The following is a 27,666-nucleotide window of genomic DNA, read 5'->3' as shown; positions in this document are numbered from 1 at the left end:
TTTCCCACTATGATGAAAGTATTTTTCCTCTGGCTGTCAATCCTCCGGGTGGATTCTCTGATGTGTAAGTAGAACTTTTCTCTCTTTTTTTGGACTTCTCTCTCTCTCTCTCTCCTTGTTATTTCATTTTTAAAAAAAATCTGATTATTTTTAAGGAGCGGAGAAAGGTGGGGTGCAGACGGTGGGGTGCACAAGCAGGCAGTGATAGGAAATCAAGGTGAGAAGAGAGAATATAGAGATTGACCAGAAGGCGATTATGATGAGAGATGGGGGTTTTGGGGGGGGGATTTCAAGGGTCCCCAGCCGTGATTTATTAATATTTTTTAAAAAGCCCCTTCCCTTCCTTTAAAAGACACCAAAAAATGGCTTTAGTGTTTAATATTTCTGGAGTGCTCTTTATACTTGACTTTAATTTGTAATGATTATTTTTAAAGTACGCTGCACATGGACATAATAATAATAATAATAATAATAATAATAATAATAATAACAACAACAACAACAACAACAATAATAATGTTTAAAGTGAAAAGCAAACGGGGGAATAATACATCTTTGCCGTGCCAAGCGAAAGTACCGTAAAACCAGGGCAAACAATTAAAAATCCACCAACAGGAATCCACTCCTCCAAGAGTGGTTCTTTCCCCCTGAACAAAAAGCAAATAAAATATCTTAATGCTTTGGGTGGTTTATCTTCCCGCCCTGCCTTTTTTCTTTAAAATGCCTCTAAGGATTAGCGTAATCCTTCCACACCCCTGTCTCCAAATCTGGGTGCCCCCCCCTTACCTCCTGTGTAAATAATTGGGTGTAATGTGTATATGTGAAGGTGTTGTTTTTTAGTTTTGAAAAGGCCTGATGCATCTTTGGGTATTCTAGGGTGTGTATTAAAAGGGGGAGGTGAAATTAAGTCAGAAATTTACTTTTCATCTCCCCCCCACACACAATTTACACCTCTGGATATTTTATTTCTGCACAGAAATTTCCATGCTTCCTTTTCAGTTCACTCCTAAGCTAGATTGATGTCCTAAATAATGTCTTTCCCCCCTTTTTTGGGGAGGGGGGGATCTGGCATGAAAATCCCCCCTAATAGAAAACTAAAATCTCAGCATGCTGCAGGATGGGGGAAATGGGCACGCAGAAAAAAAAGGGAACTACCTGGCTGGCGAGAGGGGGTGGAAACAGAAAATATTGTCCACGCACAAACCCTTTTCACGTCCCTTTTTAGGAAATTTGCTTGTGAACAGTTTAGAAAGGCAATGCCCCCCCCTTCTTTAAATCTGCCTTGCGGTGTTTATGTTTGCAAGATGGGGGCAGGCGGGGGGGTGTTCTCAGTTTTTAAGGAACAAAGAATTTATTTATTCTTGAGGGAGGCGATGGGGGAAAAGGCAGGCTGGCATCCAAAAGGATACCAGAGACATATATAATTAGAAAGGAGAAAGACAAAAGGCAGACAGACCACCAGGCAAAAAAAGATTTGGGGTACACATTCCCCCCCAAAAAAAAACCCCTACCCCCCCATCACCCAGGTGAGGAATACTGTCTGTTGTCCCTCCCTGCAAAGAGGGAGGTATGAAAATAGGCTGTTCCATTTCTTAAACAAAGGTATACATCATTATGTCTGGAATAAATTTTATTTTTCCGTGTGTGTGTGTGTGTGTGTGTGTGTGTGTGTGTGTGTGTTAGTTAGTTCTAATCCTAAACCCTATCGTCCTATTGCTGCAACCCAGAAGTGTTTAAATCCAGGTTCCTAGAGAGAATCCAGATTTAATGCGGTCATTTTCTTTCTTGTGGAATCGCGATTTGATCAACCCACTGAGTTTAACCACTTGTTTCCTTGTTTCATTTTGGTAAGAATTAATACACCCCCACCTCCATGCTGCAATGCAAATTGCTTTGCAAATTCCATGTCTTCTAGGGCTTCCACCAGCACTAAATCCCTTCAAAATGGACCCTCATGGATCTGTTCCTCCTCAAATATAGGTGTGGTGGAGAGAATCTATAACTTGTCCATGAAAACAGAATTGCCCCCAAGTCATTGTAAGAGATCTCCAGTGAATCTTAGCCCATTGTACTACTGTTTCTACCCCAAAAGGAGAAAATCAACGTCACTTTACTGTAGTGGAAAGAGACAGCTGATCAATTTCCCTATGGTGGGTGCGCGGGGGGGGGGGGGGAATGACCACCCATCCCAATATTTCAAATCCCACTTAATCAGAGAGTAATAAAAGTGTCATATTCTGTCATGGGATCCTCCAGCCATATTTCCGGATAAAGGGCAGCAGAGAATTCACTGCCTTTCACTCCGATTTGTCGTATTGCATCTGAACGGCGTTTTTAAAGTGTGTATTTGTGAAGCAGATCTGTAACCAACCTCGTAGAACTTCCGCGTCAAAAAGTGGAATACAAAAATAAATAAATTCTATTTTTAAAAAAGGCAATAGAAAATCTACGCTTTTCTGGATAAAATGGTAGGAAGGACGTTACCCCCCTAGAGGGCAATAGATAACTTAAGTGCATTTTAAAATAAAAATAAAAAAATGGTTAGTACTAACCCTTGTGCATCCTTTGGGCCAAAAAGTGGATTTAAAATCTTCTAATTTAAAAAAGGGGGGAAGGCAACAGAGAATCCACACCACAGCTTCCTGAATAATAGACTACAGAGAAATGCATTTTGCACGAGGAAACAGATTATCTATTCCATCTGCTTCCAGATAAGGGATAACAGAGAATCAATGTTTTACCCAGGAATGGATGATAGATAATTGACCTCATACCTTTCCAGATATTATTCAGTCAAAAATCAAGTCTTACCCCTATAGAAGACAATAAGAAACCCACTCTGTACGCGGTCTAATTTTCCTTCACTACGAACAATAATCTCATTTCTCCCCTTTTCAACAAATGAAAACAAAAAAGAAGAGGGAGAAAGGAATGTTTGCTTCTACTGCACCACCCGCTATGTTTTCCAGCAGTAAACAGTGGGTCTCTGCCCACCGGGAGGTTACAATCTATGATGGTGAGGATAGAGAGTATATACTTTGTGGAGGTTGTCAATGAACATTTCTCTCTCTGTGTGTATGTGTACCTTGAAAGTCCCGTTCCCCCTGCTGCGCACTAAAAATCATACATTTATACTTTTGTCTTCAGAACAATGAGAAATCTTGATCTACATTTTGTGAGTGTGGAGGGGAAGAAATTCCCCTCTTTCTTAATCCCATTAACGAACACCTTCGTATCCTCATCCACGGCACAGGCCTTTGCCAGGCACTCTTCTGGTGGCATTTTTAAATTTGGGAAGAGGTCAAAACAGGGGCAGGAGAATGCGTTGGCATTCTTAAAGGACTAGCCAGGCCGTACGGCAATGTAAATTGACATGTGAAGGAGAACCCCGGCTTGGTTTTTCTCTCTCCCCTCGAGCGTCTCGGTTCGAACTCTGCCTGACTCATGGCAAACATCTCGCGGAGAAAGTGGACACGGAACCTTTCCGCGCATAGGAGCGAGTGAACTTTCACAAGCCTCCCTCGTCCCCGTCCCCCCCGGAGAGCTGTAAACACAAAATTAGGCGTTCGTTCCTGGAGCGAATTTCGTGGATTCCCCAAAGACGAGAGGTGATGGTTGGGAAAGAGGTCGTAACTTCGCCGTCTTGTGCAAACACACACACACACACACACACACACACAGACTGTCAGTCTGGTCGAAGAACAGGAAGTTTACACTTCCTCTTCAGGGTGAGAAATTTGTCCGAGGAGGCGTTGTTTTTCGAGAGCGCATGATGCGAAGCCAGGCCAAGAAAAACTCCTGCCGCTGTCGGGACGGCTGGACACCCTTAAGCTGAACAAATTGTCCCGGAAAACAGTTCCTTCTCATACTTACCCACGAGAATCTGGAAGGAAACCTAATGCTGAGGCAGTGTGTCGGCTCCGTCCTGACACGACACCTGAGTTCGAGGACAGTCGTGCATGGCTGGGCAATTTTGACCAAGGAGCCCTCCTAGACATCCCGTTTCCTGAGGGATTATGGCTTTCCCCTCTTTCCCTCCAAAAGCAACGGGAGAAGGAGTGTAGAATTCTCAAAAATATTGCTGTTATCGCCGCACAGGAACATGCCCCACGGAGAACATGCAAACTCCCTTTCTGGAAGGTCTCCGTTTTGACCACGCGCACAAGGACATTTCGATCTGGCCTTTCCGCCCGGGAGTTAAGAGTACTCTGGCTGAGAATGATGGGAGCTGGAGTTGAACACTCTTGCAGGTTGGGGAATGGCGCTACCTTTGCCACACAAGTGCCACCTTAAGAGGCATTCCGCCATCTTTCTTTGCCACACAAGTGCCACCTTAAAAAGAGGCATTCCGCCATCTTTGCCACATAGGTGCCACCTTAAAAAGAGGCATTCTGCCATCTTTGCTACACAGGCACTACTTTAAGAGGCACTCCACCATCTTTGCCACACAGGTGCCACCTTAAAAAGAGGCATTCTGCCATCTTTGCCACACAGCTGCCACCTTAAGAGGCATTCCACCATCTTTGCCACGTAGGACGGAAGTCCCTTTTAAGCTGACTGCTTAGGATACCCAGATACCTCTCCTTTCTTCAGCATTTATTATTAGCAATATCAAAAGTGGGCAAAACGTGGGCCGCACGCCGCGTGGGGCACCCCCTCCCCGCCCCAGCCTTCAGCGCACCATTGCCGGGAAGCAATTGCAGGAGCGTAATCCCAACGGAAGCTCATTTAACGTCTAGCTGCTCGATGCTGAACAAGCTTCTGCCAGGATTAGGTTCCTCCTTCCACTCCCAGGTGATGCTGCAATTTGCCAGCGGACGGGAAACCACGACACCGAGGGGTTCTCCCCTCCCTGTTCTTTAATTCCACTGAAGAGTTCTGGCACGGTCCGGGGACTGATCTCCAAACACCTGGGCTGGTTCGAGAGAATTCCTTCTACTCGCTGAGGTCAAGAGGCTCCGATTAATTCCCTTGGCCCACCCCCTCGCTAAATCAAGCGGCCTCGTACCTTATAACTCCGTGGGTCCGCTGCAGAATCCAAGTGGGGGGAAACACAGGAGTGGGGAGGATGTAGGTACGAGAATGGCGTCAGAACCCGTGACATTTAGACCATGTTGACGTGTCCTTTCTCAGCATCCCGCTCGTAGGATCACATGATTTCTTGGGGGGGGGGGGGCGGAATCTAAACCTCTGGTTTCTTTTCTTCAAAAGTCCCAAGGCCCCTTTGAGTTGAGGGAGGCGGGGGGGTGTGATGAAGAGAGAATTTGCTGGCCCTAAACGGCCCAAGGATCTGTCTCGTCTGAAAGTCACATGGCCACACCTCGAGAAAAATGTGACAGCCAGGGTGGCAAAGTCAGGCTAAAGTGTTATTTTGGGAAGACCTGGGTTCAAATTCCCACTCACGGTCTCTTAACCCAGGGATAGCACGCACGGACAGGATAGCACGTGTGGAAATTCCCTATCCACCAGCAAGCTTCTTTTGCTCTTATCTACAATCACTGAGAGGAGATAAGAAAGTACCTAAAGGCGGTTTGCCTTGGCATTATATTAATTGACCCTCTTTAAGTGCGAGGGCTGAATTGCATTCCAGAGACGCTCTCGGGAGCCAGTAGTGGGCGGAGCTGAAAGTAAAGGGGGCGGGGCATGAACTTCTGCACCCCAACTGTATAGAGGTGCTGCAAAGACTTTGAGCTGTGTTGCTGCATGGAACCAAAGTCTGCATTCTCGACCAAGGACTCGGCTTAGCCTACCTCACAGAACTGTGGTGAGAATCCAAGAGCTCTGAACTCCTTGGAGGAAGGATGGCAAATTAGATACCTTATGGAAGGCCCCACCCTCTTACGCTGGCACGTTTGGCTGAGTGCCTCTCTGAGCACACGCAGAGTGCCTTCCCGTCCCATGTGGGAGGCAATGTTTCTGAGACAGACGGACAGACAGACAAGTTGACTCTCTGAGCACACGCAGAGTGCCTTCCCGTCCCAAGTGGGAGGCAACATTTTTGAGACAGACAGACAGACAGGCAGGCAGCCAGACAAGTTAACTGTGCTTCTAATCCTAGTGAGTTGCCTTTCCTAAGAACTAAATAAAGCCCTCTGTGGTCAGATCGGCGGTCGATGTCCCCAGTATCCTGTTTCCAACCGTGGACAGTCGGATACCTCCATGACGTCCACCAACAGGACACGGAAACATCATTGCCACCCCTGCGGAATATCCTTGCCAGCAACTGGTGCTCTTGAGATAGACTGAACAGGGGGCTTCTATTTAGCTGCTACGGCTAGACGCCCCTTCAACAAATTGGCCCAGGCCATTCAAAGCTGAGCTAATGGCTGCTGTTGCGTTTTTGCCCCAGTGATTCCCACAGGTTAACTTTGCACCAGGTGAGGAAGGCTGTGGCATGTCTTCCTTTTAGCTGATGCCTACGAGGCCACTCGGAATAAGCCCCACTGAATTCAATGGTACTTGCTTCTGAGTAGACTTGTCCAGGATTGAGCCAGGAGTCTTTGTTGAGGGTAAGGTGACCCTATGGAAAAGAGGACCGGGCTCCTGTATCTTTAACAGTTGCATAGAAAAGGGAATTTCAGCAGCTGTCATTTGTATGCAAGTGACACCTGGTGGCAATCCCCTCTTCATCACAACAATTAAAGCTGCAGGAGCCCTGCCCTCTTGACCAGATCCAAAACAGATGCCACTCACACGTCTCCAAAAGAAGACGACAGAAGTGGAGGTAGATTTGCATAAAATTTCCCTATGTTAATTGCTACAGGGCGATTCAAATGTGGAAATGGTAATTATCATTTCAAATTTAGAAATAGTGGCAAGAATTGGAGGTGTGTGCTGTTTTAATGGGTTGGGTGCTGTTTATTTCGTTTACTGTTGTGTTTTAATGGGGCTTTTAATTTATTTGTTTTTATTTTATGTTTTAATTAAGGTTTGCATTTTACTGTTAGCTGACTTGTTGCTTTTAAAGCAATCCTTTTTAATGCAATTTTATCATTCGTTTTTGCTTTTATTGCATGTGTCGCCTTGAGAGCATCAGCTATAAAGTGACTCATAAATTGGATTATTATTATTATTATTATTATTATTATTATTATTATTATTAATTTCTCTTTTCTCTCTCATGGTGGTTTTTCTAGACAGACATGATGGGCTTTGCCAAGTCATGCTGTCTTTTACTGATTCAAGAATTTCCTGACAATTGAGCATTTTTAAAATATGACTGCTTTCTGTGTGGATGTATTTTGGTAGGCTCAGTTTCCAAAGGCTTTTTGTGTAGTTTTTTGATGTGATGCCAGTGACTGATATGACTAGTGGAATAACTGTGAACTTTTCCTCTTGCCGTAGTTCTTTAACTTCCATAGTCAATAGCGTATATTTTCCTCTTCTACATTTTTGTCATTATGTATTGCTATGTCGATGAGATAAGTGTGTTTTTCTTTTTTTTCTATAACTATTATGTCTGGTCAGTTTCAAGGTTATTATTATATAATAAATGATTTTTATTATTATCATCAATAATATCAATAATGCACCATTTTGGTGGCAAGATCCTAATAAAATGAATGAATAAATAAGTAAAAATATAATATGATTTAAATATAAATACAATGCATCTTCCAGTAATTGGGAAGGGTTTGACCAACTTTTCCGCACATCTGTTCCACCTGCTATCCAGGTGCTAAGAGTGCTTCCTCTGTTCCCTCTTTTTTGGGTTCCTTATCTTCAAATTAGATTTGGACCAGACACTTTTTTAAATAGAGGACACCTTCATACAAAGAATTGTCTTGTGATGGCCATTCAAACACAAAAGCCTTCTCTAAAGTAGGGCATGCGGCCACCCTGATTTCCGTCTGCACCAGACGTCTCTCTGTAAATATTATGCATCCATAAATAACAAGCTCAATCAGTATTTTTTTAAAAAAAATGCAAACAATTCACATAGTTTGAAGTCAAACTGCAATCTTCACTCTTTCCAGCGTTCCTCCCCCCCCCACTCCAAAAAAATTATGTGTTTGTTGATTTTGGCCCCTTTCCCTTTTCTAAAGATGACCCAGAGTGTCGTGATAGCCCAAATGAGAAGGGATGTCCATTATGTTTTACAGAACTGTAAATGTCCGGGGATTAGGGGACGTTTCCATTTAAATAAACACGGGAGTTAAATATATGCTTATTATGACTAGGAACGCTAAAAGGCACGTGGCCGCCCTTTCGGAGATTCATTAATCTCGAAGATTTCTCCCCTACCACATCTGCAGTGTTTGAGGCGGCTTCCGAAATGTAAAATAACAGTAATGACTCCCCCCTTTTTTCTTGAGAGTGTCAGAGAAAGAGAGAGAGAGAGAGAAAGAGAGATGTGTAAAATTTGAATGTTATGAATTTGATCTCTCAAATAATCGCAGCTGACAGAAAAACCATTGTCGTCATCATCTTCTTCTTCATCATCTTCATCATCATCATCATCATCATCTAGCTCTCTTTTCTCATTTGTGGAGTTTTTTGCCAAGTCCTGCTGTTTTTTACTGATTCAGGAATTTACTGACTAATTGAGCCTGTTTTAAGTATGACGGCTTTCTGGAGGTCGGCGTGGATGTATTTTGGTAGGCCCAGTTTCTGAAGGTGTTCTGTAAAAATAATAATAATAATTATGTGATGCCGCTGACAAACAGAATAATTGTAACCTTTTCCTGTTGCCATAGTTCTTTAACTTCCATAGCCAGTGGTGCATCTATTTCTCTCTTTTCCTCTTCCTTTTCTACAACATTTTTGTTATTAGGTATTGCTATGTCGATGAGATACGTGTGTTTTCCCTTTTTGTCTATAACTGTTGTGTCAGCTCGGTTGCAGGGTATTGTCTTGTCCGTATGAATGGTTCTGTCCCAGTATATTTTATGATCTGCATTTACCAAGATTGTTTCGGATGAGTATGTACAGTATAGTGTAGGTTGTTGGATGAAGTTGAATTTGATGGCCAGTGGTTGATGAATTATTTCTGCAGCTGTATTGTGCCTGTCTGTATAGTCCATTCCTGCCAGAATGTTACATCCTCTTGTTACATGGTCTATTATTGCTTGGATGACATTTCCTACATAAATCTGTTGTTACACTGTTATCTCTTATGATGTGTTTTTGGTAGTTCTTGGTTGCTATAACTTGATCCTGTATAGCTATTAGGAATCTTTCTGTTTCAGGAAATAGCTCACCCTTCCTGAGCCATTCGTAGGATTGTTCTTTGTTTATTTGTGGGTTCAGTATCATGTGGTAGCTCAGCTAGAAACCCACTCGTCCTGTTCCCCAAATGAAAAACCAAAGGGCAGTTACGTAACCAACAAGGTCTTGTGTCCATGTAAAACAGGGGCATTGAAACTCAGGCCACGGGCGAAATCCGGCTTGCTTTGGATCCCTAATCCGTCCCTTTGGAATGAAAATATTGTGCCCCCGGTTATTAAAAATAATAATGCTCCATTGGCATCATCACAACCGAGTACCGGATACGGTGCGGCACAGGAATCGTAGCGTGCCCTCTGTCTTCCTCAACCTGTCTCTGTGGCTCACCTTGTGGCGTGTCCTCTCTTCTCCCCTTGGCTGCTTAGCAAAAGCGATTTCCCCTCCCCTGTGTGGGACTTGAACCCTTGTCCCAGGAGAGCTGTGTTTGCTCTTAGCAGGTATCCTGCCTGCTGAGCTCTGTGCGTTCTCTGTTGCATGCCTCTTCTCCTTCCTCCTTTTTGTGCGGGTTGTGCTCACCAAACAGCCGTTGCGTGTGGCGTGCGGGGATTCGAACCCCTGTCTGTAGGGGTGCCTCAGGCCTTGTGTTACCGGGCCATTGCTTGCTGTGCCATCGGGGATGATGACGTGGGCAAGCGCTGTGGCGGCCTTTTGCCTGTGGCAGCACCAGGATGGGCACAAGGGGTGTGTCCTCACTGCTGTCAGTTCATTGGCTGCCTCTGTATGTGTGGGTGACACCCCCAGAGTTCCTGATTGGTGGGCTATGGGGGGATTTCATGAACACATTGTGCGTCACGTCTGCCATTTTATGCCGCGTTTGTATTTCCCGGTTGTATGTTTTTGCTCTCTGCTCATCTGAGATGTTGTCAATTCTGCCGGCGTAACAGTGGTGTCAGAGAAATCAAAATAACTTTAGATTTCCATGAATCCGAGCCATGGGTTAATCAGCGTGCCCGTTTCCCCTGAGTTGCATGGATTCGGTAGACTTGCAAACTTTTTATTTAAAAAATCAGAATTTTGCGTAAATTTAGTCACAGAAAAACCTGTTTTTTAAAAAAAACCAGCTGAAACTGCACAGTTTCACCATAAGCATGAAAAATCATATTTTTGGGGTGGGGAGAGCTGCACATTTAGGGGGATTTGTGCTTTTGAGGGGTTTCAGAATTTTCACAAGAGCGAATCTGAACAAATGCAAATTTGCGCAAATTCAGGCAATGAAGGAAAAACCCAATTCTGTGAACGAGCGGTCCACTGAATTCAAAATCCGCAAAAGACAGATGAAACTGAGTTTTAAAAAATCTGCATATTCCTCATCTCTGATCCCAGCATACTATTTCTATAGGATCACGGTATTGACCATATTACAGATGGTCAGCTTGCAATCGCAAATAAAACTTGATTAAAATGATAATGAAACAAGCGCATTAAAAACACACACAATTAAAATACATCATTTCCTTCCTGACTTTCTTCAAAGCCAAACCTATTTGTCTGTCTCACATTCCCAGCCCCCCTTTGACCGGCATCATCGGCGGCATGATCATCATCATCATCATTTTATTATTATATAACAAGGGAAGGCCCCAAATCTGGCCATTTTAATTATTTTTATCACCTTTGCTGCCACCTTTTCCTCCTCCTCCTGCACCAGCTGTTTAAAACACCAATAATGAAGAGGGTAAAAAATCAACAACTCACAACTGCAGCCTGCAGCCGTTTCAAACGAAAAGAATAAATGTTTCCGACACCTCGGAAATGTGGTTTCACTTTCCACCGTTCCTTAACACCTGATCAGTAAATGGATGCCCCCCCCCTTTTCTTCCCTAAAACGAGAAAGCAATAACCCCTCTCGCAGATATATACGAGGACGGGAATAAGTGTTTTGCAGGCATCTCCTCTTCTCTCTCCATCCTCCCACTGTTTTACGTTTCCAATTTGAAAATGTCACACCTTTCGCTTTTAAAACACATGTTTGGGTCTGTGCCTGTGGGGCGGGAGAGGAGCGAGAGGGAGGCCTATTCCTCCGAAAACACGTCCTTTCCCCGCTGTGCCGAAGGCACGTCTGTTTTCACCGCGGGCCGGCGGGCGTTAGCAGGGTTGCGTTCAGACGGGGCGCGTGTCTTGTCTCTCTGCAAACCTTGGCTCCGGGGATTGGGACCGCCAAACAGAAGGCACATCTTTGAGCAGGGTAGCAACGCTTGCCATCTTTCTAGGGGGAGGTCTTCGCGAGGTGAAAATGAAGCCACGAACTCATTTATTTCGTCTCACCATCGCCTGTAGTCAAACACATTTGCCGGGGCACAAACTTATCGTCACTGTAAATGCAGAAATAAAAGAGGGGAATCACGTAAGTTGCGCCAACATCTCCCTGCACCCCCCAAAAAAACTCTAATATATACAACACCCACATATTCTGCCTCTGCAATGGTCAGCTACCATGGGGGGGGAAATGTTATAATGTCACGATATGCAGTGAGTTCTATAAAAGATTATGGAGAAGGTACCAGGGCTGTGGATTCTTCTTCTTCTTCTTCTTCTTCTATACCGCCCCATAGCCAAAGCTCTCTGGGCAGTTTTCATAAGATCAAAACGATTAAAAGCGATATACAAAACTTTAAACCATAAAAACTTACAGTATACACAAGAACATACTTCTAAAAACAACTATAAGCTGTCAGCCGAAGCTAGAAACAGATCCGGGATCAGTTCAGCTCAGCACATTCTGCTAAATGTCAGGAAAAGGGAAAAGTCTTGACCTGGCGCCAAAAAGATAGCAACGTTGGCGCCAGGTGGGCCTTGTCAGCAAGATCATTCCATAATTGGGGGGGCCACCACCGAAAAGGCCCTCTCCCTTGTGTTTCTGTCTTTCGAGCTTCCCTCGGTGTAGGCACTTGGAGGAGGACCTTAGATGTGGAGCGTGGTGTACAGGTAGGTTCAAGTCGGGGAAGGCGTTCCGTCAGGTATTGTGGTCCCAAGCCGTGGAAGGCTTTCAAGGTGAGAACCAGCACCTTGAATCGGGGTTGGAAACATACAGGCAGCCAACGCGAGCGGGCCAGAATGGGTGTGATATGTTCAAACCTCCTGGTTCCTGTTATCAATCTGGCCGCTGCACCTTGCACAAGTGCCGTTTTTGGGGTGCCGGAATGCCGTGTTGAGGAATGATTCGTCCTGCCCATGAAAAAAATCCTCCCCCACCTGTCTGATAACAGGATCAAGCAGCAATTGCTCCTCACCCTTGGAAGGGGGGGGGGAAAGGACCCTTCTCTCTTTCTCCTTCGTTTCCCTCCCCAACACTCGTATTTTTCCGACGTTGGCAGAGGGACGCTTCTGACGCTGTGAGTCCGAACTGGCAAGATAGAGGGACGTCGAAAAGGAAAGCGAACGGGTGGGTGGTAGGGAAGCCAACCCACACCTGCCCCCTTGAACCTTGATCAGCCGAGGGCATACTGTGTAGAATTAATCTTAGACCCTGGGTTCTCAGATGTCCCAGCAGACCGAACGAATTACCTTCATATTGGGTTGGCCTTTGCTTGAGTGGTACCAGATGTTCAGGGTTTTCTCCTTGCTCCCTTCCCTCCAAAGGCCCAATTAGTGTTTGCAAAGGCCATGGGGTCTACTCAACGGAGAGAGGGGGAAAGGGGGGGCTCTCGGGCTGTCTCGGACAGAGCGAGAGAACCAAGATGGCTGCTGCTGGCGCCGCCAGCAAACAGGACGAAAGAGCATTTGCGCAAAACGTGCCCAGGCCAATTGCAAGGGATAAATGAGGGGGTGCAGAAACGCCGGCCAGCCCTCCCAGGGTCCCAATTTGGCCTCCCGACCCCAAATATTCACAGCCTCCTTTCCCATGACCACTGATCATTTGGTGTTTTGGTGGTGTTCCCCCCCCACACACATTTAAAAAAAGGCTGAAATGTTTCTCTTAAGGTTCAGTAAGGGGTATAAGCTAAAACCTATTGGCACTGTTGGGTTTTTGGCTCCGCCTTTTTTGCCTGTGGCCACGCCTACCCTTGGAATGCGGCCCCCTGGAATTCAGCCCTGGGGATGAAAAAGGTTCGACACCCCTGACATAGATCCAAATTTGGAAACAGGGGCCATACTTGAAGTAGAAATACAAAAGATTTCACCACAGCAGGGAAGACGGTAACCAGGTGAGAAGTATGATTGCTCAGTCTTCTGTCCAGGTGTTCTTACATGTGTCGCCCTTACTCTTTCTTTTTTGGGTTCTTCATCTTCAAGCCAGACTTGGGCTGGTCAGCTGTTCAGACAGGAGAGGCCTTCAAAGAGAGGACTACCTGCTGTCCAGGAGGAATGTGTCCACCGTACCTGCAGGGCATGGAATAATGGGCTCAAGTTACAGGGAGCCAGATTCCGCTGGACATCAGGAAAAACGTCCTGACTGTTAGAGCGGTATGACAAAACATCAGGAAAAATATCCTGACTGTTAGAGCAGTATGACAATGGAACCCATGACCTAGGGAGGTGGTGGGCTCTCCCACACTGGAGCCTTCAGTCAAGGATGCTTGAAGGTGGATTCCTGCATTGAGCAGGGGGTTGGACTCGATGGCCTTAGAGTGTCTCCTGCTCCTCTTCCTCGCTGCCACTGTTGTCTGGGCGAGAGGCAAGGTGAACAAGCAGGTTGCCATAGAGAAAAGGAAGAGAAACTCCAGGGGCCTCTTGTCCTGACGGGGCGCATTCCCTGGGCATGTGCCGACCCTTGACGCTGCCTCTGAAGACGAATCCGAGAGTATGATGCTTTTATGCGTCCATCTTTCCGCGTTAAGTGTCGCTTGAAAAGCGTCGGGGGGGACACATGCAGGAATCCTTCGACATCCGCGCTCCGTTACTCGCATCGAAGTCTTGTCGTAAACTGCTCCCCCGCCCCCTACTACTGCACACACGTTTCTCTACGCCCATCCTAAAAGTGGGAGCCCCCCCCACAAGACAACACCTTGACTCTGCCCCAAAGAGAAAGTGTGTCAGGCAGCGCCATCTGGTGGCACTAGCCCAAAGGACACCCTAGATCCCTCTCCCTTGCAAAGAGTATGCTGCACGTGGATTTCAGAAAGGAAATGGCATGAAAGGATTCATTTATCCGTGTAAAATATTTGTAAGCCGCCTTCTATGGTTAAACCAATAAGTCCATTTGACGCCAGTCCTTTTCCAGCTTCACTGGCTGCCAGTCCAGGTCCGATTCAAAGTACTGGTATTAACATCTGAAGCCCTAAACGGCTTGGGGCCAGGTTACCTGAAGGAACGCCTCCTCCCCTATGTACCTGCCCGGACCCTAAGGTCATCCTCAGGGGTCCTTCTCCGTGAGCCCCTGCCAAAGGAAGTGAGGCAGGTGGCTACCAGGAGCAGGGCCTTCTCTGCTGTGGCACCCCGGCTGTGGAACGAGCTCCCCGGAGAGGTTCACCTAGCGCCTATATTGTATTTTTTCCTGAGCAAGGTGAAGACCTTTTATTTTCCCAGTATTTTAGCATCCTACTCCTTTAGCTGTTTTAAATCTGTATGTTAAATCTCTGCGTTTCTGCTCTTTTTTTTCTGGTTGTGTTTTTATATCATGGTTTTAAGCTTCCGTACTTTAGATTTTATACTGTACTTTAAGGTTTTAATTTTTGTGGACTTCCCAGAGTGCTTTGGCTTTCGAGCGGTATAGAAATGGAAGAAATGACATAAATAATAAAAATAAACCTTCACAATGTGGCTTCCAATACAACAGGTTGGATTCAGACATGTCTGTACATAGAGTAGCCCCATTGAAATTGTTAGGACTCACTTAGTTACACCCAAGTTACATCTCATTGATTTCAATGGGTCTACTCTGCGTAGGACTAAGTCTGGATCTAACCCATCTAGTTACAATATATAAACAGTGACATTTTTAAAAACAAACGAACCCATAAACACCTTAAAATAACATTAATAATGAATCATAGAATAGTAGAGTTGGAAGGGGCCTATAAGGCCATGGAGTCCAACCCCCTGCTCAATGCAGGGAATAAGAGCCCATGATAACTAGGAATAGATAAATATGTCCATTTTGACTTCTGTTTCTCATTTTTCTTGAAACTTTCAGAATTCTTCCAGCCATAGATTTGGTTCATCCTGAAACTCAGAATATTTTTTTTCCTGGTTTGCTTGAAAATGGATGCACCTACATCAGCCTTCCTCAACCTGGGGCGCTCCACATGTGTTGGACTACAACTCCCAGAATGCCCCAGCCAGCTGGCTGCGGCATTCTGGGAGATGCAGTCCAACACATCTGGAGCACCCCAGGTTGAGGAAGGCTGACCTACATGTATTTTTATACACAATTTTGCCTAATGTACACCTTTTTTGTGTACATTAAACACATCTACAACTCCTGGCATTCCCTTGCTCACTGGCCAAAACTTTTAAGCCAAAAGATGCTGGCGTTTTGGCCCCGCCTTTTGTCTCTGGCCCCGCCCCCTTGCTTTGGCCACGCCCACCTCTGGAACGCAGCCCCCGAGAGCTCCGAAATGGAATTTGGATTTCGGGCTGAAAGAGGGTGGAACACAGCCCGGTGTACGCACGTGCCGTTACTGGCCGCACAGGGGACCCGACACTTCGTGTCCGAGATGATTTTGGGGATGTAGCTGATGAGCAAAGAAAGAGTTTGACTTTCCGTCTTTCTTTTTTCTTTCCGCTGCAGACCCGGCCGTTATAACGCCCCAAGACCCCACCCTCCTCATTGGCTCTTCGCTAACAGCCAGCTGTTTTGTCAGCGCTGAATCGGGCCTGAAGGCCCAGGACCTCTACTGGACCCTGAACGGCCGACGGCTCCCGGCAGAGACCTACAAGGTCGTCGGGGCCAACACTTTGACGGTGACCCTTTCGAACCTGAACGGATCTCAGCAACAGTCGGGGGATAATCTCGTCTGCCATAGCAAAGAGGGCAGCGTAATCTTGGCTGGATCGTGTCTCTACGTAGGACGTACGTCTGTCCCCCACTGCCTCGCCGTCCCACGAGGCGGAACGGCAGTACGAAATGCGCCAGTTTGGGTTGCCGCCGGCCAGCCGGACATACCCTTTCCCAAAAGACTCCATTACTTCCCCTCTTGCTGTTCCAACGGCCAATCTGTTCCTTGTACACTGAGTGTGCTCAGTCAACGGGCTTGTTTGTGTTGCGAGGGTCAGGATATTTTGTGCGCTTCTAAAAGCGTTGATTGTTCCCTTTTGGGCATGGAGGGAGCCATTTTGACATTTGGAGAATGGGTTTGCTAGGGCTGTTGAACCTCAGACAGATGAGTCAAATCTGGGCCAATTTTTAATTTCCCCAACTCCTGATTATTTTGAGGGTTTCCCAGCTGTTGCAACATTTCCCGACATTTCAAAATGACTGACTGCAAAGGCATGGGAGTGACGCTGGCAAAATACATTTTCTAGGCGGGTTTGGGAGCAGGGCCTCAATAAACTGCGTAAGCCCCCTCCCTGTGATAAGCTGAAGCAGGATAAATGAGGCAAAATAATCAAATATATGCCAACGAGGTTCGTTAGCAGCGCTGTATATCAGGAGCAAAATCCCGATACTCTCGGTACCGGCTAAATATTGGTCACTATGAAGGTGTTGATAGATGTATTGCTTCTGCATGGAGTGGAGAAAATGGACAGGGAGACATTTTTCTCCCTCTCTGAAAATACAAGAAGCGAAAGAGTGTGAAGAAGTCCTTAATTTGATCTGTCCTGAATCTCCCACCCATCATCCCATGAAGCTGATGGCTGGGAGATTCAGGACAGATCAAATTAAGGACTTCTTCACACAGCGCAGAATTAAACTATGGAACTCACTACCACAAGATGTGGTGATGGCCATCAATTTGGATGGCTTTAGGTTATCCATGGCTACGAGCCCTGATGGTTACGTGCCACCTCCAGTATCCGAGGCTGTAAGCCTTGCGTGCACCAGTTGCTGGGGAACATGGGCGGGAGGGTGCTGTTGCACCGTGTCCTGCTTTGTTGGTCTCTGGTCGACAGCTGGTTGGCCACTGTGTGAACCAAGTGCTGGACTAGATGGACCCTCGGTCTGATCCAGCAGGGCGCTTCTGATGATCTTAAAAGGCAAACTCAGGGGATTTATTCTACATCACTCCATTGATTTCAAGAAAGGTGAGGGAAGAAGTCTTCTGCCAAAAGAATCCAGGAGTTGGTGGGGAGGGGGCAACAGAGTTCAGAGTTCAGGGGGGGGGGCAAGAAAAGTCAGAATCTGTAGTGCGGACCACGAAAAGTCAGAATGAAGAGAGCGGCAGGTGTTCCCAACTTTTTGTGACTGGTCATGCCGTCCGCATCAATTTGTGGTGGTGCCTGGCACCGTTTTTCAAAGTGTCAAAGGTGTCCGCAGATCCCAAAAGGTTGTCTGACCCTGTTTTATAGGATATGGTAGGTGATGGTGGTAACTTTCTAAGAAGGGAGGCCGGAGTGGATGCGATCGTGAGGTGAGGGGGTTAAATGCTTCTCTGCTTGCCCCGTTTCCACACGGACACAAACTATTTATTCTTCTAATTGTAACGATCCATTTATTCTTCGCATGGTCACGTCCCTGTCTGTTCAGTCCAGGGCTCTGGGGCCTTTAGAGGCTAAATTCTTCTTTTTTCTCTCTCGTCTTGGGAGTTGGTTACCAGACCCTCCCGGGCCCCATCTTTCCATCGCCTTCGATGGGAGGAATACGGTCCTCCAAGAGATGAAAGCCCTTTTGGCTTTGCGAAATTACAGTTGTCCGAATCAATATTCGTAAAGATGTTTATCGCGGGCTATTTTTAAGATCCCCTCGGCGAGAGTTTCAGAAACTTCGGATGGGAACGGCAAAACTTCCCGCCCCGTATCCACCGCCCTCGCCGTTGCTACCCAAAGGAAAACTGCAGGGCACGCTTGAAGTTTTCTTTTGCATTGCCAAATGAGGGAGGCGTTACTGCCATTAAAAGCAAAAAACAGATTAACTCTTAGTTTTCAGTGGTTTGGGGGGCGTTTGTGTTTTCCTCTTAACAGCACGCTCTGATTACCGATATATAAATGTATGTGTGTTTACATCCTCCAGTGAAACCAGAGAAGCCAACCAACATCTCGTGCTGGTCCAAGAACCTGAAAGATCTCACCTGCCGATGGGTCCCGGGAACGGAAGGCGAAACTTACCTGCATACCAATTATACCCTTAAGTACAAATTGAGGTAGGCCAGAAGGGCAGGGTGGGAGGGAATATGGAAAGTGCGGGACAGAGCACCCTCCCCTGACCTGGAGCCCTCCAAGTGGGTTGGACCACAACTCCCAGCATCCTGGCTGGAGATTCTGGGCGTTGTGGTCCGAACACATCTGGGGGCACCAGGCTGAGGAAGGCTGAGCTATATCTAGGCTGCATTCCAAGGGGCCGTCAGATTAAGAGTGAATAATATAAGAACATCAGAAGATCCCTGCTGGATCAGACCAAGGGTCCATCTAGTTCAGTTCTCTGTTCACTCAGTCGCCAACCAGGGACCCACAACCAGGACACGGTGCAACAGCACTCTCCCACCCATGTTCCCCTGAAACTGGTGCACACAGGCGGACTGCCTCGAATACTGGAGGTGGCACACAACCATCAGGGCTAGTAGCCATGGAGGGCCTTCTCCTCCAGGAATTTACCCAGCTCCCTTTTAAAGCCATCCAAATGGGTGGCCATCACTACATCTTGTGGCAGTGAGTTCCATATAAACAACCTGGTCACCTCCAGCTGTTTTGGATGACAACTCCCACAATTCCTGACTGCTGGCTGTGCTGCTTGGGGCTGATGGGAGCTGTAGTCCAAAAACATTTCCTACTTCTGATCTGGGGTTCTAGATAAGGCCTCTTCTCCTCTCCCGGCTTTCCCCTGACAATTTGGTATTTTCCCACTTCTGTTGGATTGCCTGTCCTAAGGCTCAGGAGAGTCACTTAGTTACGTCATCAGCCTGCCTGCACTTTAAAATCAGCAAAATGAGAGAGAGGGCCTTTCCCGCAGTGGCCCCTCGCCTCTGGGAGAAGTTGCTGCATGTTCCATCAGGGCAGGCTTTTAGGAAGGCCCTGAAAAAGTACTGTTTCACGTTGGCTCTTCGCTGACGGTGTTTTGTCGGATAAGATTGTAGCTGCAGTTGTAGGCTTTGTTTTCTGCTGGTGTGGGTTGTTTCTTCAGAACGTTTGCTGCCGGGTTTTGCGGCTTTAAACATGGCGGTCCTTGGAACACCGTGAGGAGTGGAGATTCGCACCCACTCCCCAGAATTCTCCCCTCCCCCCCATACACAATTCTGGGACGTAAAAACCCCAGAAGAGCCGCACTGGATCAGACCACAGTCCACTCTTCAGTTCGCACACTGGCCAACCAGATGCCCCGATGGGAAAGCCACAAACAGGACTCGCCAGCTCGTATCCCCCAGCGCGCTGCCTCCGATACTGGAGGCCATCTACAGCCATCATGGCTAGTAGCCTTGAGAATGCATTGCGAAATAGGGTTGTGCTTCCTTTTTAGGTGGTACGGCCGTGACAACACTTGCCTCGAGTATCACACCGCCGGACTGTACTCCTGTCACATCCCCAAGGACTTGGCGCTCTTCACGCCCTACGAGATCTGGGTGGAAGCCTCCAATCAGCTTGGATGGGCTATATCTGAACGAGTCATGCTGGACATCGTCGACGTCGGTAAGCAGCATCCCCTACACTTCTATATAAATACAACCCCCCTATAAAAATCCCCTGTAAATCTCCTCTTCCTCTCTCTATTATTCCCCCACTCCCATCCAACTGGGAGCCATCAAGGGCCGGTTCAGCCATGCCGATTCTCCGAAGCTCCGCTCGTCGCTCATTAACATGCCCGAATTGCACCCGAGTCTGCAATCCCCTCTTGCTTTGCGCAAACAGGAAAATCGCGCAAATTGAGCAGCAACCAAACGGGAGATTTGCGCAGATCCCCCCCCCCAAAATTTGTATATCTAGTATATCACGGCAACTGAAGCTGCAGGAGCCCTGCCCTCTTTTGGATCTGGTCACTCTCGTATATGACAGCAGTTCAAGCTGCAGGAGCCTTGCCCTTGTTTGGATCGGGTCACTCTAGTATATCAGAGCAGTTTAAGCTGCAGGAGCCTTGCCCTCTTTTGGATCTGCTCACTCTAGTATATCAGAGCAGTTTAAGCTGCAGGAGCCTTGCCCTTGTTTGGCTCTGCTCACTTTAGTATATCAGAGCAGTTTAAGCTGCAGGAGCCTTGCCCTCTTTTGGATCTGCTCACTCTAGTATATGACAGCAGTTCAAGCTGCAGGAGCCTTGCCCTTGTTTGGATCCAGTCACTCTAGTATATCAGAGCAGTTCAAGCTGCAGGAGCCCTGCCCTCTTTTGGATCTGGTCACTCTAGTATATGACAGCAGTTAAAGCTGCAGGAGCCCTGCCATCTTTTGCATCTGCTCATTCTAGTATATGAAAGCAGTTAAAGCTGCAAGATCTGGTCACTCTAGCTAAAGAGGGCAGGGCTCCTGCAGCTTTAACTGTTGTGATGAAGAGGGAATTGCTCCCAGTGCTGCACAAATAACACCTGCTGAAATGACCTTTTCAGTACAGCTTTTAAAGATACAGGCGCCCGGTCCTCCTTTTCCTATGGTCACCCCAAGCAAGACAAAAAATCACCCTGGAGTTAGATTGTCACCTGCGCTGTTGCGATTCCGAACTTAGCTGCGCTCTTTGGCGTGTGATGTCACCACCGGGCACCTGTGACATCACACAAAGGGGGGATCGAATGACCTGCTTTGCAGAGCCAAGGAATGTTTGGGGTGGGAGGTGGTGGCGAGCTGGGCTGTCCGTTGCATCCCGAAGGGGAGGAAGGAAGCAGGAGACCCAAGTGGAATTGCTCTTGATCTAATTAGGGGATTTCTCCTGTATTCCTCTCTTCCCCCCCCCCTTCCAGACATCTGTTCCTTCTTAACCCTTTCCCTTTCAGCCTGGCCCCTTGCCAAGGTCAAATCTTGCACACGCTGGCCAAGCCAGTGATAGCACGTGGAGGGACACACAGAGAGAGAGAGAGGGATCCCATGCCCGTAGAAAGAAGATCTCTCCCGTATAAGGCAACGAAGACAGTTGCAAACTTGGTTTCCTCTTACCTCTGTGACGGAAGCCCTGAGCCAAGATCACAGCTTGGGCTCCGGGCATTTTCCTGAGCTGTGCCGGAGAAACAATTCAAGTGCGATCAGGAGGCCACCAACACGCCTGACCGCACAGACGGGGGTGCCCGATGCATCTCTGCTTGATTCCCAGCTCTGGTTTGGTTCCCTTTCAGCTCCTTTACAAAACGCATCACTGGCTTAGGTTGAACCTCTGCCGTTGGGAGGCCCACCCTGGCTGGCCCGTTGAAGGCGCAGCTCCGTCACGGCACACGAGCATTAGAGGGTCTCCGAAAACACGGCAGGTTTTTCCTTCCCCGATTCAGAGAGAGCTCAGAACTCATGAACCAATTCCGAGCTGAGGGCGCTGCCGTCTGCATTTTGACCATGCCTCCAGTTCCTTCAATAACTGTTTTCCAGGATTCTGACTTTTTAAATTATACACACCTCCCCACCCATTTTGCTCCCCATAGTCACAACGGATCCGCCCTCGGATGTCCACGTGAGCCGCGTTGGAGACTTAGAGGATCAACTAAGTGTCCGGTGGAGTGCCCCTCCGGCCCTCAAGGACTTCCTCTTCCAGGCCAAATATCAGATCCAGTACCGGGTCGAGGACAGCTCGGAGTGGAAGGTGAGATGCCGTCGCCGCTGTGCACATTCATTCCCATGTGCGGTTCAACCTCTCTGTGACGCCTTCCTTTTTCTTTCTCGTATTCCTTTGGCCCTTTTCTTTTCTTTTCTTCGTGGGTGGGGCCAAAGGCAGGAGAGCCTTAGGCCAAAATAACAAAAAATATCTGAATCTTTTAGCTTAAAGCTGTTATTAGAACATAAGATCCCTGATGCTGGATCTCACCAAGGGTCCATCTAGTCCAGCGCTCTGCTCACACAGTGGACAACCAGCTGTCGACCAGGGACCCACAAAGCAGGACATGAATGCAACAGCACCCTCCCGCCCATGTTCCCCAGCGACTGGTGCACACTGGCTTACTGCCTCGGATACTGGAGGTAGCACAGAGCCATCAAGGCTAGCAGCCATGGATAGCCTTCTCCTCCAGGAATTCATCCAACCCCCTTTGAAAGCCATCCAAATTGGTGGCCATCACTACATCTTGTGGCAGTGAGTTCCATAATTTAACTGTGTAAATAAGTGTTCCTTCGTTCTGTCCTGAATCTCCCACCCATCAGCTTCATGAGATGACCCCACTGGGTTCTAGTATTATGGGAGAGGGAGAAAAATGTCTCCCTGTCCATGTTCTCCTCACCGTGTATCTTTTTGAACACCTCTGTCCTGTCTCCCGTCAGCCTCCTCTTCTCCAAGTTAAACAATCCCAGCTGTTGTAACCTTCCCTCCTAGGGGAGATGCTCCAGCCCCCTGGATCATTTTAATTGCATAACGAAATAAAGAGAGAAGAGTATTTTGGTGGACTGCAGGGACTTCAAGATGCTTCACTGGTGCGCCGTTTTACCAACGCGCAGGTGCGCAGCTGCGCAACAGTGAGACACGACACAGAAGGAACCGTCATGAAATCACACGTGGAATCTCACCACAATTTGGTGGCGGTTCTTTTTAGCAAACTTTTATCCAGGCAGACCCCCATACCAGGAGGGAAAGGAACTTGCAAACAGACAGGATTTCGGAGTTGCCACGCCTGCTCCATTTCTGGAATTTATTTCCGGAATTCTAGTTAAACCAGAATTCTGGAGTGTGGGAGGCAGGGGAGAAGGAACCTAAGGAAAAAGAAAGGGATGTATAGGTTGGGGGGGATGCAGTTCCAGGGCTCCCCCTGCAATAACTGGAGCAATGATGTCATTTGGTGGGATGCCAACAAGCGAATGAGGTCATATCATTTTGGGGTGTCACTTTAGAATGGAGGATCCCAAACAATTCCACAGAGGCAGTGCCCGTTCCAGGTTTTGGGGCAAGTGAGTCTACCTTCTCACCACCACAATCACCAGCTGCTTTTGCTCCACCTCTTACTCATCATTGATCCCACTCGCTTGCTTGACGGGTAGAAAGCCAGAGGGTCAAGTAGGTCGTGGGGTCTCCTCCAACGCCTCCTCCCCACCAGAGTTGCCTGGTTCAGAGCGAAAGGAAGGTTGCGATGATCAAGGGGGGAGGAGGGACGTCTGGGGATGCCCAATCATGTCTACCCTTAATGCCACTGCTATCCAATGCCTGGATGCTTCCTTTCTTTTCTTTGATGGAGCCCCTACTTCATGCTTGCAGTTTACATATGGGAACAGTGCTTTGCAAGACACGTTAAAAGTTAAAGGCCGTGTTTCAACTCGCTGGTGCTCTTCGGCTAAAGCTCACTGCATTTGGCAAGTTGAACCTCTGTAGTCAGCAGCCCCGTATTCAACGGAGCTTTCTCCCAGGTAACTGTGCTCATGGGTGCGGTCAGGCCCCCGTAAACCGAATTGTGAGATTCATCTTCGCGGTTTGTTCGTTTGGGGTCTGGATCGACGGGCGGGAACTCACTTCAAGGAATGAACGCCCTTCTGCTTTCTTTCGGCAGGTTGTGGACAACGTGGGTAATCAAACGTCCTGCCGTCTGGCCGGGCTGAGGCCTGGCACGGTTTACTTTGTCCAGGTTCGCTGCAATCCGTTTGGCATCTACGGTTCGAAGAAAGCAGGCATCTGGAGCGACTGGAGCAACCCCACAGCGGCCTCCACGCCTCGGAACGGTGAGCCGGCCAAAGTTTGCCATCTGCGCCCTCCCTTTGTCAGCAAGGACCCAGAAAGTGGGGTTCACGTGCTCCCCCCTGCCAGGTGCCTGCACTCGCGGTTCCATTCTCAGCGGGCTCCCCAGGCGTCCTTCCAGCCCGGGTCTGCGCCGTCGCCTTCAGAAATCCGAGCAGACGTCCGGAGAAAGCGATTCCGTGACCTGCGCCGTCTTCAGGGAAGGAAACCGAGAGCCTCTGGAGAGATCCTGACCTTGAAGAATGCCTGGCACCTGGATTTCTTGTTCTGGAGCCAGGCTAGAGGCCTTATTTCCCAGCAGGGAAGTCCACGAGCGATTGGCCCTGAACATCGCAACAACTCCTTCACTCCTCCCATGTCGGCTTTCGCATATAACGTCATCCTTTGCAACACCTGACCTAGGGTGGGGGGAATGGCGGCGGTCGGGGTGTGTGTGTGTGTGTGTGTATGTGATTTGCCAGCTTTTCTTTGCACATTTAATTCCACGTTTTCAATGCACACAAGTTTTGTTTGTGGTGTGTGTGTGTTGAAACAACAGCAGGCAGGCAATGTCTTTTTAAAAATGGTCAAACAGGCAACCCAAGAATGGGATTTCCCACCCCCTAAAAACAAAGTGAAGGACTTCTAGGGTTGTACATATCCGTATTTGTTTTATTTTCATTTAAACTTTTATAACCTGCCTTATTTCTAGCCCATTGTGTTAAGCTTTAATTGTTTTAAACGGATGAGCGCTGCCTAGATGGCGTTTTGGCAAAGGTGGCGGTATATAGAGGACGGCAATAATGATAAACGTGTCATGAATTTGTGGAACTCACCACCACATGATGTGAGTGTAGTGATGCTAAAAGCAAAACAACAGTCAAATGAATTCATGGATGGAGATGAGGTCTAATGTTCTCTATTAGCCATGAGAGCAAAAAACCAAACAAAAAACCAGACCTTCATGTTAAGAGGTGGTATAGCTTCCAAACAGAGGTGCTGGTTCCGTTCTATTCAGTCCTGGTTAGGTCTGATCTTGAGGATTGCGTCCAGTTCTGGGCTCCACACTTCAAGAAGGATGCAGACAAGCTGGATTGGGTTCAGAGGAGGGCAACCAGGATGATCAGGGGTCTGGAAACAAAGCCCTATGAAGAGAGACTGAAAGAACTGGGCATGTTTAGCCTGGAGAAGAGAAGACTGAGGGGAGACATGATAGCACTCTTCAAATATTTAAAAGGTTGTCACACAGAGGAGGGCCGGGATCTCTTCTCGATCCTCCCAGAGTGCAGGAGATGGAATAAGGGGCTCAAGCGACAGGAAGCCAGATTCCGGCTGGACATCAGGAAAAACGTCCTGACTGTTTGAGCAGTACGACAATGGAACCAGTGACCTAGGGAGGTGGTAGGCTCTCCCACACTAGAGGCGTTCAAGATGGACAACCATCTGTCAGGGAGGCTTTAGGGTGGATTCCTGCATTGAGCAGGAGGTTGGACTTGATGGCCTTAGAGGCCTCTTTGAACTCTATTATTCTATGTGTCCTACAAGGGTTAGGTGCTGTAGACGGGATCAAATGTGTATTTTGTCCCCGATCTCCATCTCCAGTATACAAAGGTTGATTGAGTTTCTACACTGGGATTCTCATGGAATCGCGCTTTGAGCATTGATACCTTCCGCTTTTCTTCAACCCTCTCTCCCCCTCCCTCCCTCCTTTCTTTCTCTCTTAGGGCGAACACCGGGCGTCTGTGAGCCAAAAAGCGGAGAACACAACAACACGCTCCGCCGGGAACTCAAGCAGTTCTTCGGGTGGATGCGCAAACATGGGAGCTCCTACGGCTGTGCCAACCTGAGCATCAAAATGTACGACCAGTGGCGCGTCTCGTTGCAGAAGTCGCACAAAACACGGAACCAGGTAGGTAAGGATTTCCGCGTTCTCCTCCTTGGAAGGTTGGAGGGTTGTGCATTTACGTTGGGGCTATAAATAAGCCGCTCACCTATGGCGAAGTGGTCAGTGCCTCCAGGCGACCACTCTGCTACCTGCCTACGGTAAAGGAGAAGGGAAGGGAGATTCAACTTTATACTGTGATTAAAAACTGACTTGGATTTACCTGGGCATTTTTGTGAGAACTGTTGAGGAGTAGTAACTTATACTGTGGATACTTGCAAGAGTGAGCTAGTTTCTAAAAAAAAAAAAGTGGCGGAGGTGCTCAGAAACAAGTACTCAGACCCAGGAGCTCTGCCCCAAATCAGTACTTGAGTTAAAAGGGGTTCTAGAGGGATCCGCCTCATTTTTTTAATGACCCCATGAGTCACAGTGGGCCTGAAACTGTGGACCTATGAACACGGTGGGCCTGAGGCTGAAATCCCATGAGCCACAGTGGGCCTAGAACTGTGGTCCTATGAGCCCTGGTGGGCCTGAGGCAGAAATCCCATGAGCCACTGTGCGCCTGAAACTGTAGTTCTATGAGCCACAGTGGGCCTGGAACTGTGGGCCTATGAATATGGTGGGCCTAAGACCAAAGTCCCATGAACCTCTGTGGGCCAGAAACTATAGCCCACGAGCCACAGTGGGGCTGAAACTGAGGCTCTATGAGGTACTGTGGGCCGGAGGCTTGCGGCCACTGTGGGCCACTCTGACCTAGCCCTCTCTCTTCCCAGGTCCTATCCGGCGATAAATCGTAGCGAAACTGTGATGGTGGAACACGGAGTTTTCCGATAGCCAGTGCGGTCGCTGTGCCCAGTTTTCCTTTAGGATGCGCTGAGGAGGCAAAGCGAAGGGGGCAGAGGAAGAAGCAGGAATGCTGTCTGGTGCTGCGTGCCATCGCCCCCTCTGCCAGATGGCAAGGAGCCAGCCTACCACCTATGACCTCTTCCCATCACCAAATAAATCTTAGCTACGTTTCCTTCTTGAGCCCCCGAGAGGAGAACCGTAAACATCCCCGGCTTTTCCCACCTCGTTGCATGGCGATCTTTATAAATGCCACCAGAGGTTTCAGCGGCTACCGGGGGTTATATTTCCCACGCACAACCTTGTCAGCATCGGGGGTCTCCATCCCAGCGCGAAGCAGAAACGACCCCCTCCTTAACACAATAAGAAACGAGGTTTCAGTTCACTCCCAAAATTTGGAAGGGGAGAAGGAAAAAGGGACGAATTTGGCCCCAGAGTTTCACAATCTTCTAATATATATCTGTGTGTGTGTGTGCGAGTGTTCTTTTTAAAATAAATTCTCGATTCGTATGTTTTAGTTATCCTTTCTGGGTTTGTCATATACGCGCCAACGATTCATACCATTCAGATGACACCCGGGTATGCAACAGTTCATCTGCTACCGGGCCAGGTTGAAGGTTGCGGTCCTAGGTGATAAAGCCCTGAACAAGGATACTTTGAGAACTGGTGACAACTTTTCAAGCAGATATTTCCTGCTCGATAACTAAAGTCCAGTTGCTCTTTTATTGATGTTTCCATTTTTATTCTTTGCAGCGTTGTTTTGGATATTTAAATTTGTTGTTCTCTTCTCGGATACCTCTCCATGGGGAGCGGTTTAGAAATCCTGTAATAAATCTATCCATAGTCTTCCGTGGTTGGTCACCAGGGGTCTGGAAACAAAGCCCTCTGAAGAGAGACTGAAAGAACTGGGCATGTTTAGCCTGGAGAAGAG

The 27,666-nt window shown here is 47.8% G+C and overlaps 1 protein-coding gene across 2 annotated transcripts; it reads left to right on the top strand.

Annotated features, from left to right (window-relative positions):
• The first annotated feature begins 6 nt into the window (after positions 1-6).
• On the top strand, positions 7-26,955 carry CRLF1 (cytokine receptor like factor 1). Of its 2 annotated transcripts, none has more exons than XM_063146960.1 (8): positions 7-64; positions 15,896-16,177; positions 18,275-18,404; positions 19,715-19,884; positions 21,804-21,961; positions 23,847-24,015; positions 25,735-25,919; positions 26,666-26,955. In XM_063146960.1, the coding sequence occupies exons 1-8, from the start codon at positions 10-12 to the stop codon at positions 26,687-26,689; spliced, it is 1,173 nt and encodes a 390-aa protein (XP_063003030.1). In that variant the 5' UTR covers positions 7-9; the 3' UTR covers positions 26,690-26,955. The 2 variants fall into 2 exon arrangements, with proteins under 2 accessions (XP_063003030.1, XP_063003031.1); XM_063146961.1 differs by having other exon boundaries at positions 25,735-25,923.
• Positions 26,956-27,666: the final 711 nt, after the last annotated feature.

This window comes from Elgaria multicarinata, chromosome 23, assembly GCF_023053635.1.
Source record: "Elgaria multicarinata webbii isolate HBS135686 ecotype San Diego chromosome 23, rElgMul1.1.pri, whole genome shotgun sequence".
NCBI lineage: Eukaryota > Metazoa > Chordata > Lepidosauria > Squamata > Anguidae > Elgaria > Elgaria multicarinata.
The sequence above is the reverse complement of the archived record's forward strand: the minus strand, read 5'-3'. Positions and strand labels throughout refer to the sequence as shown.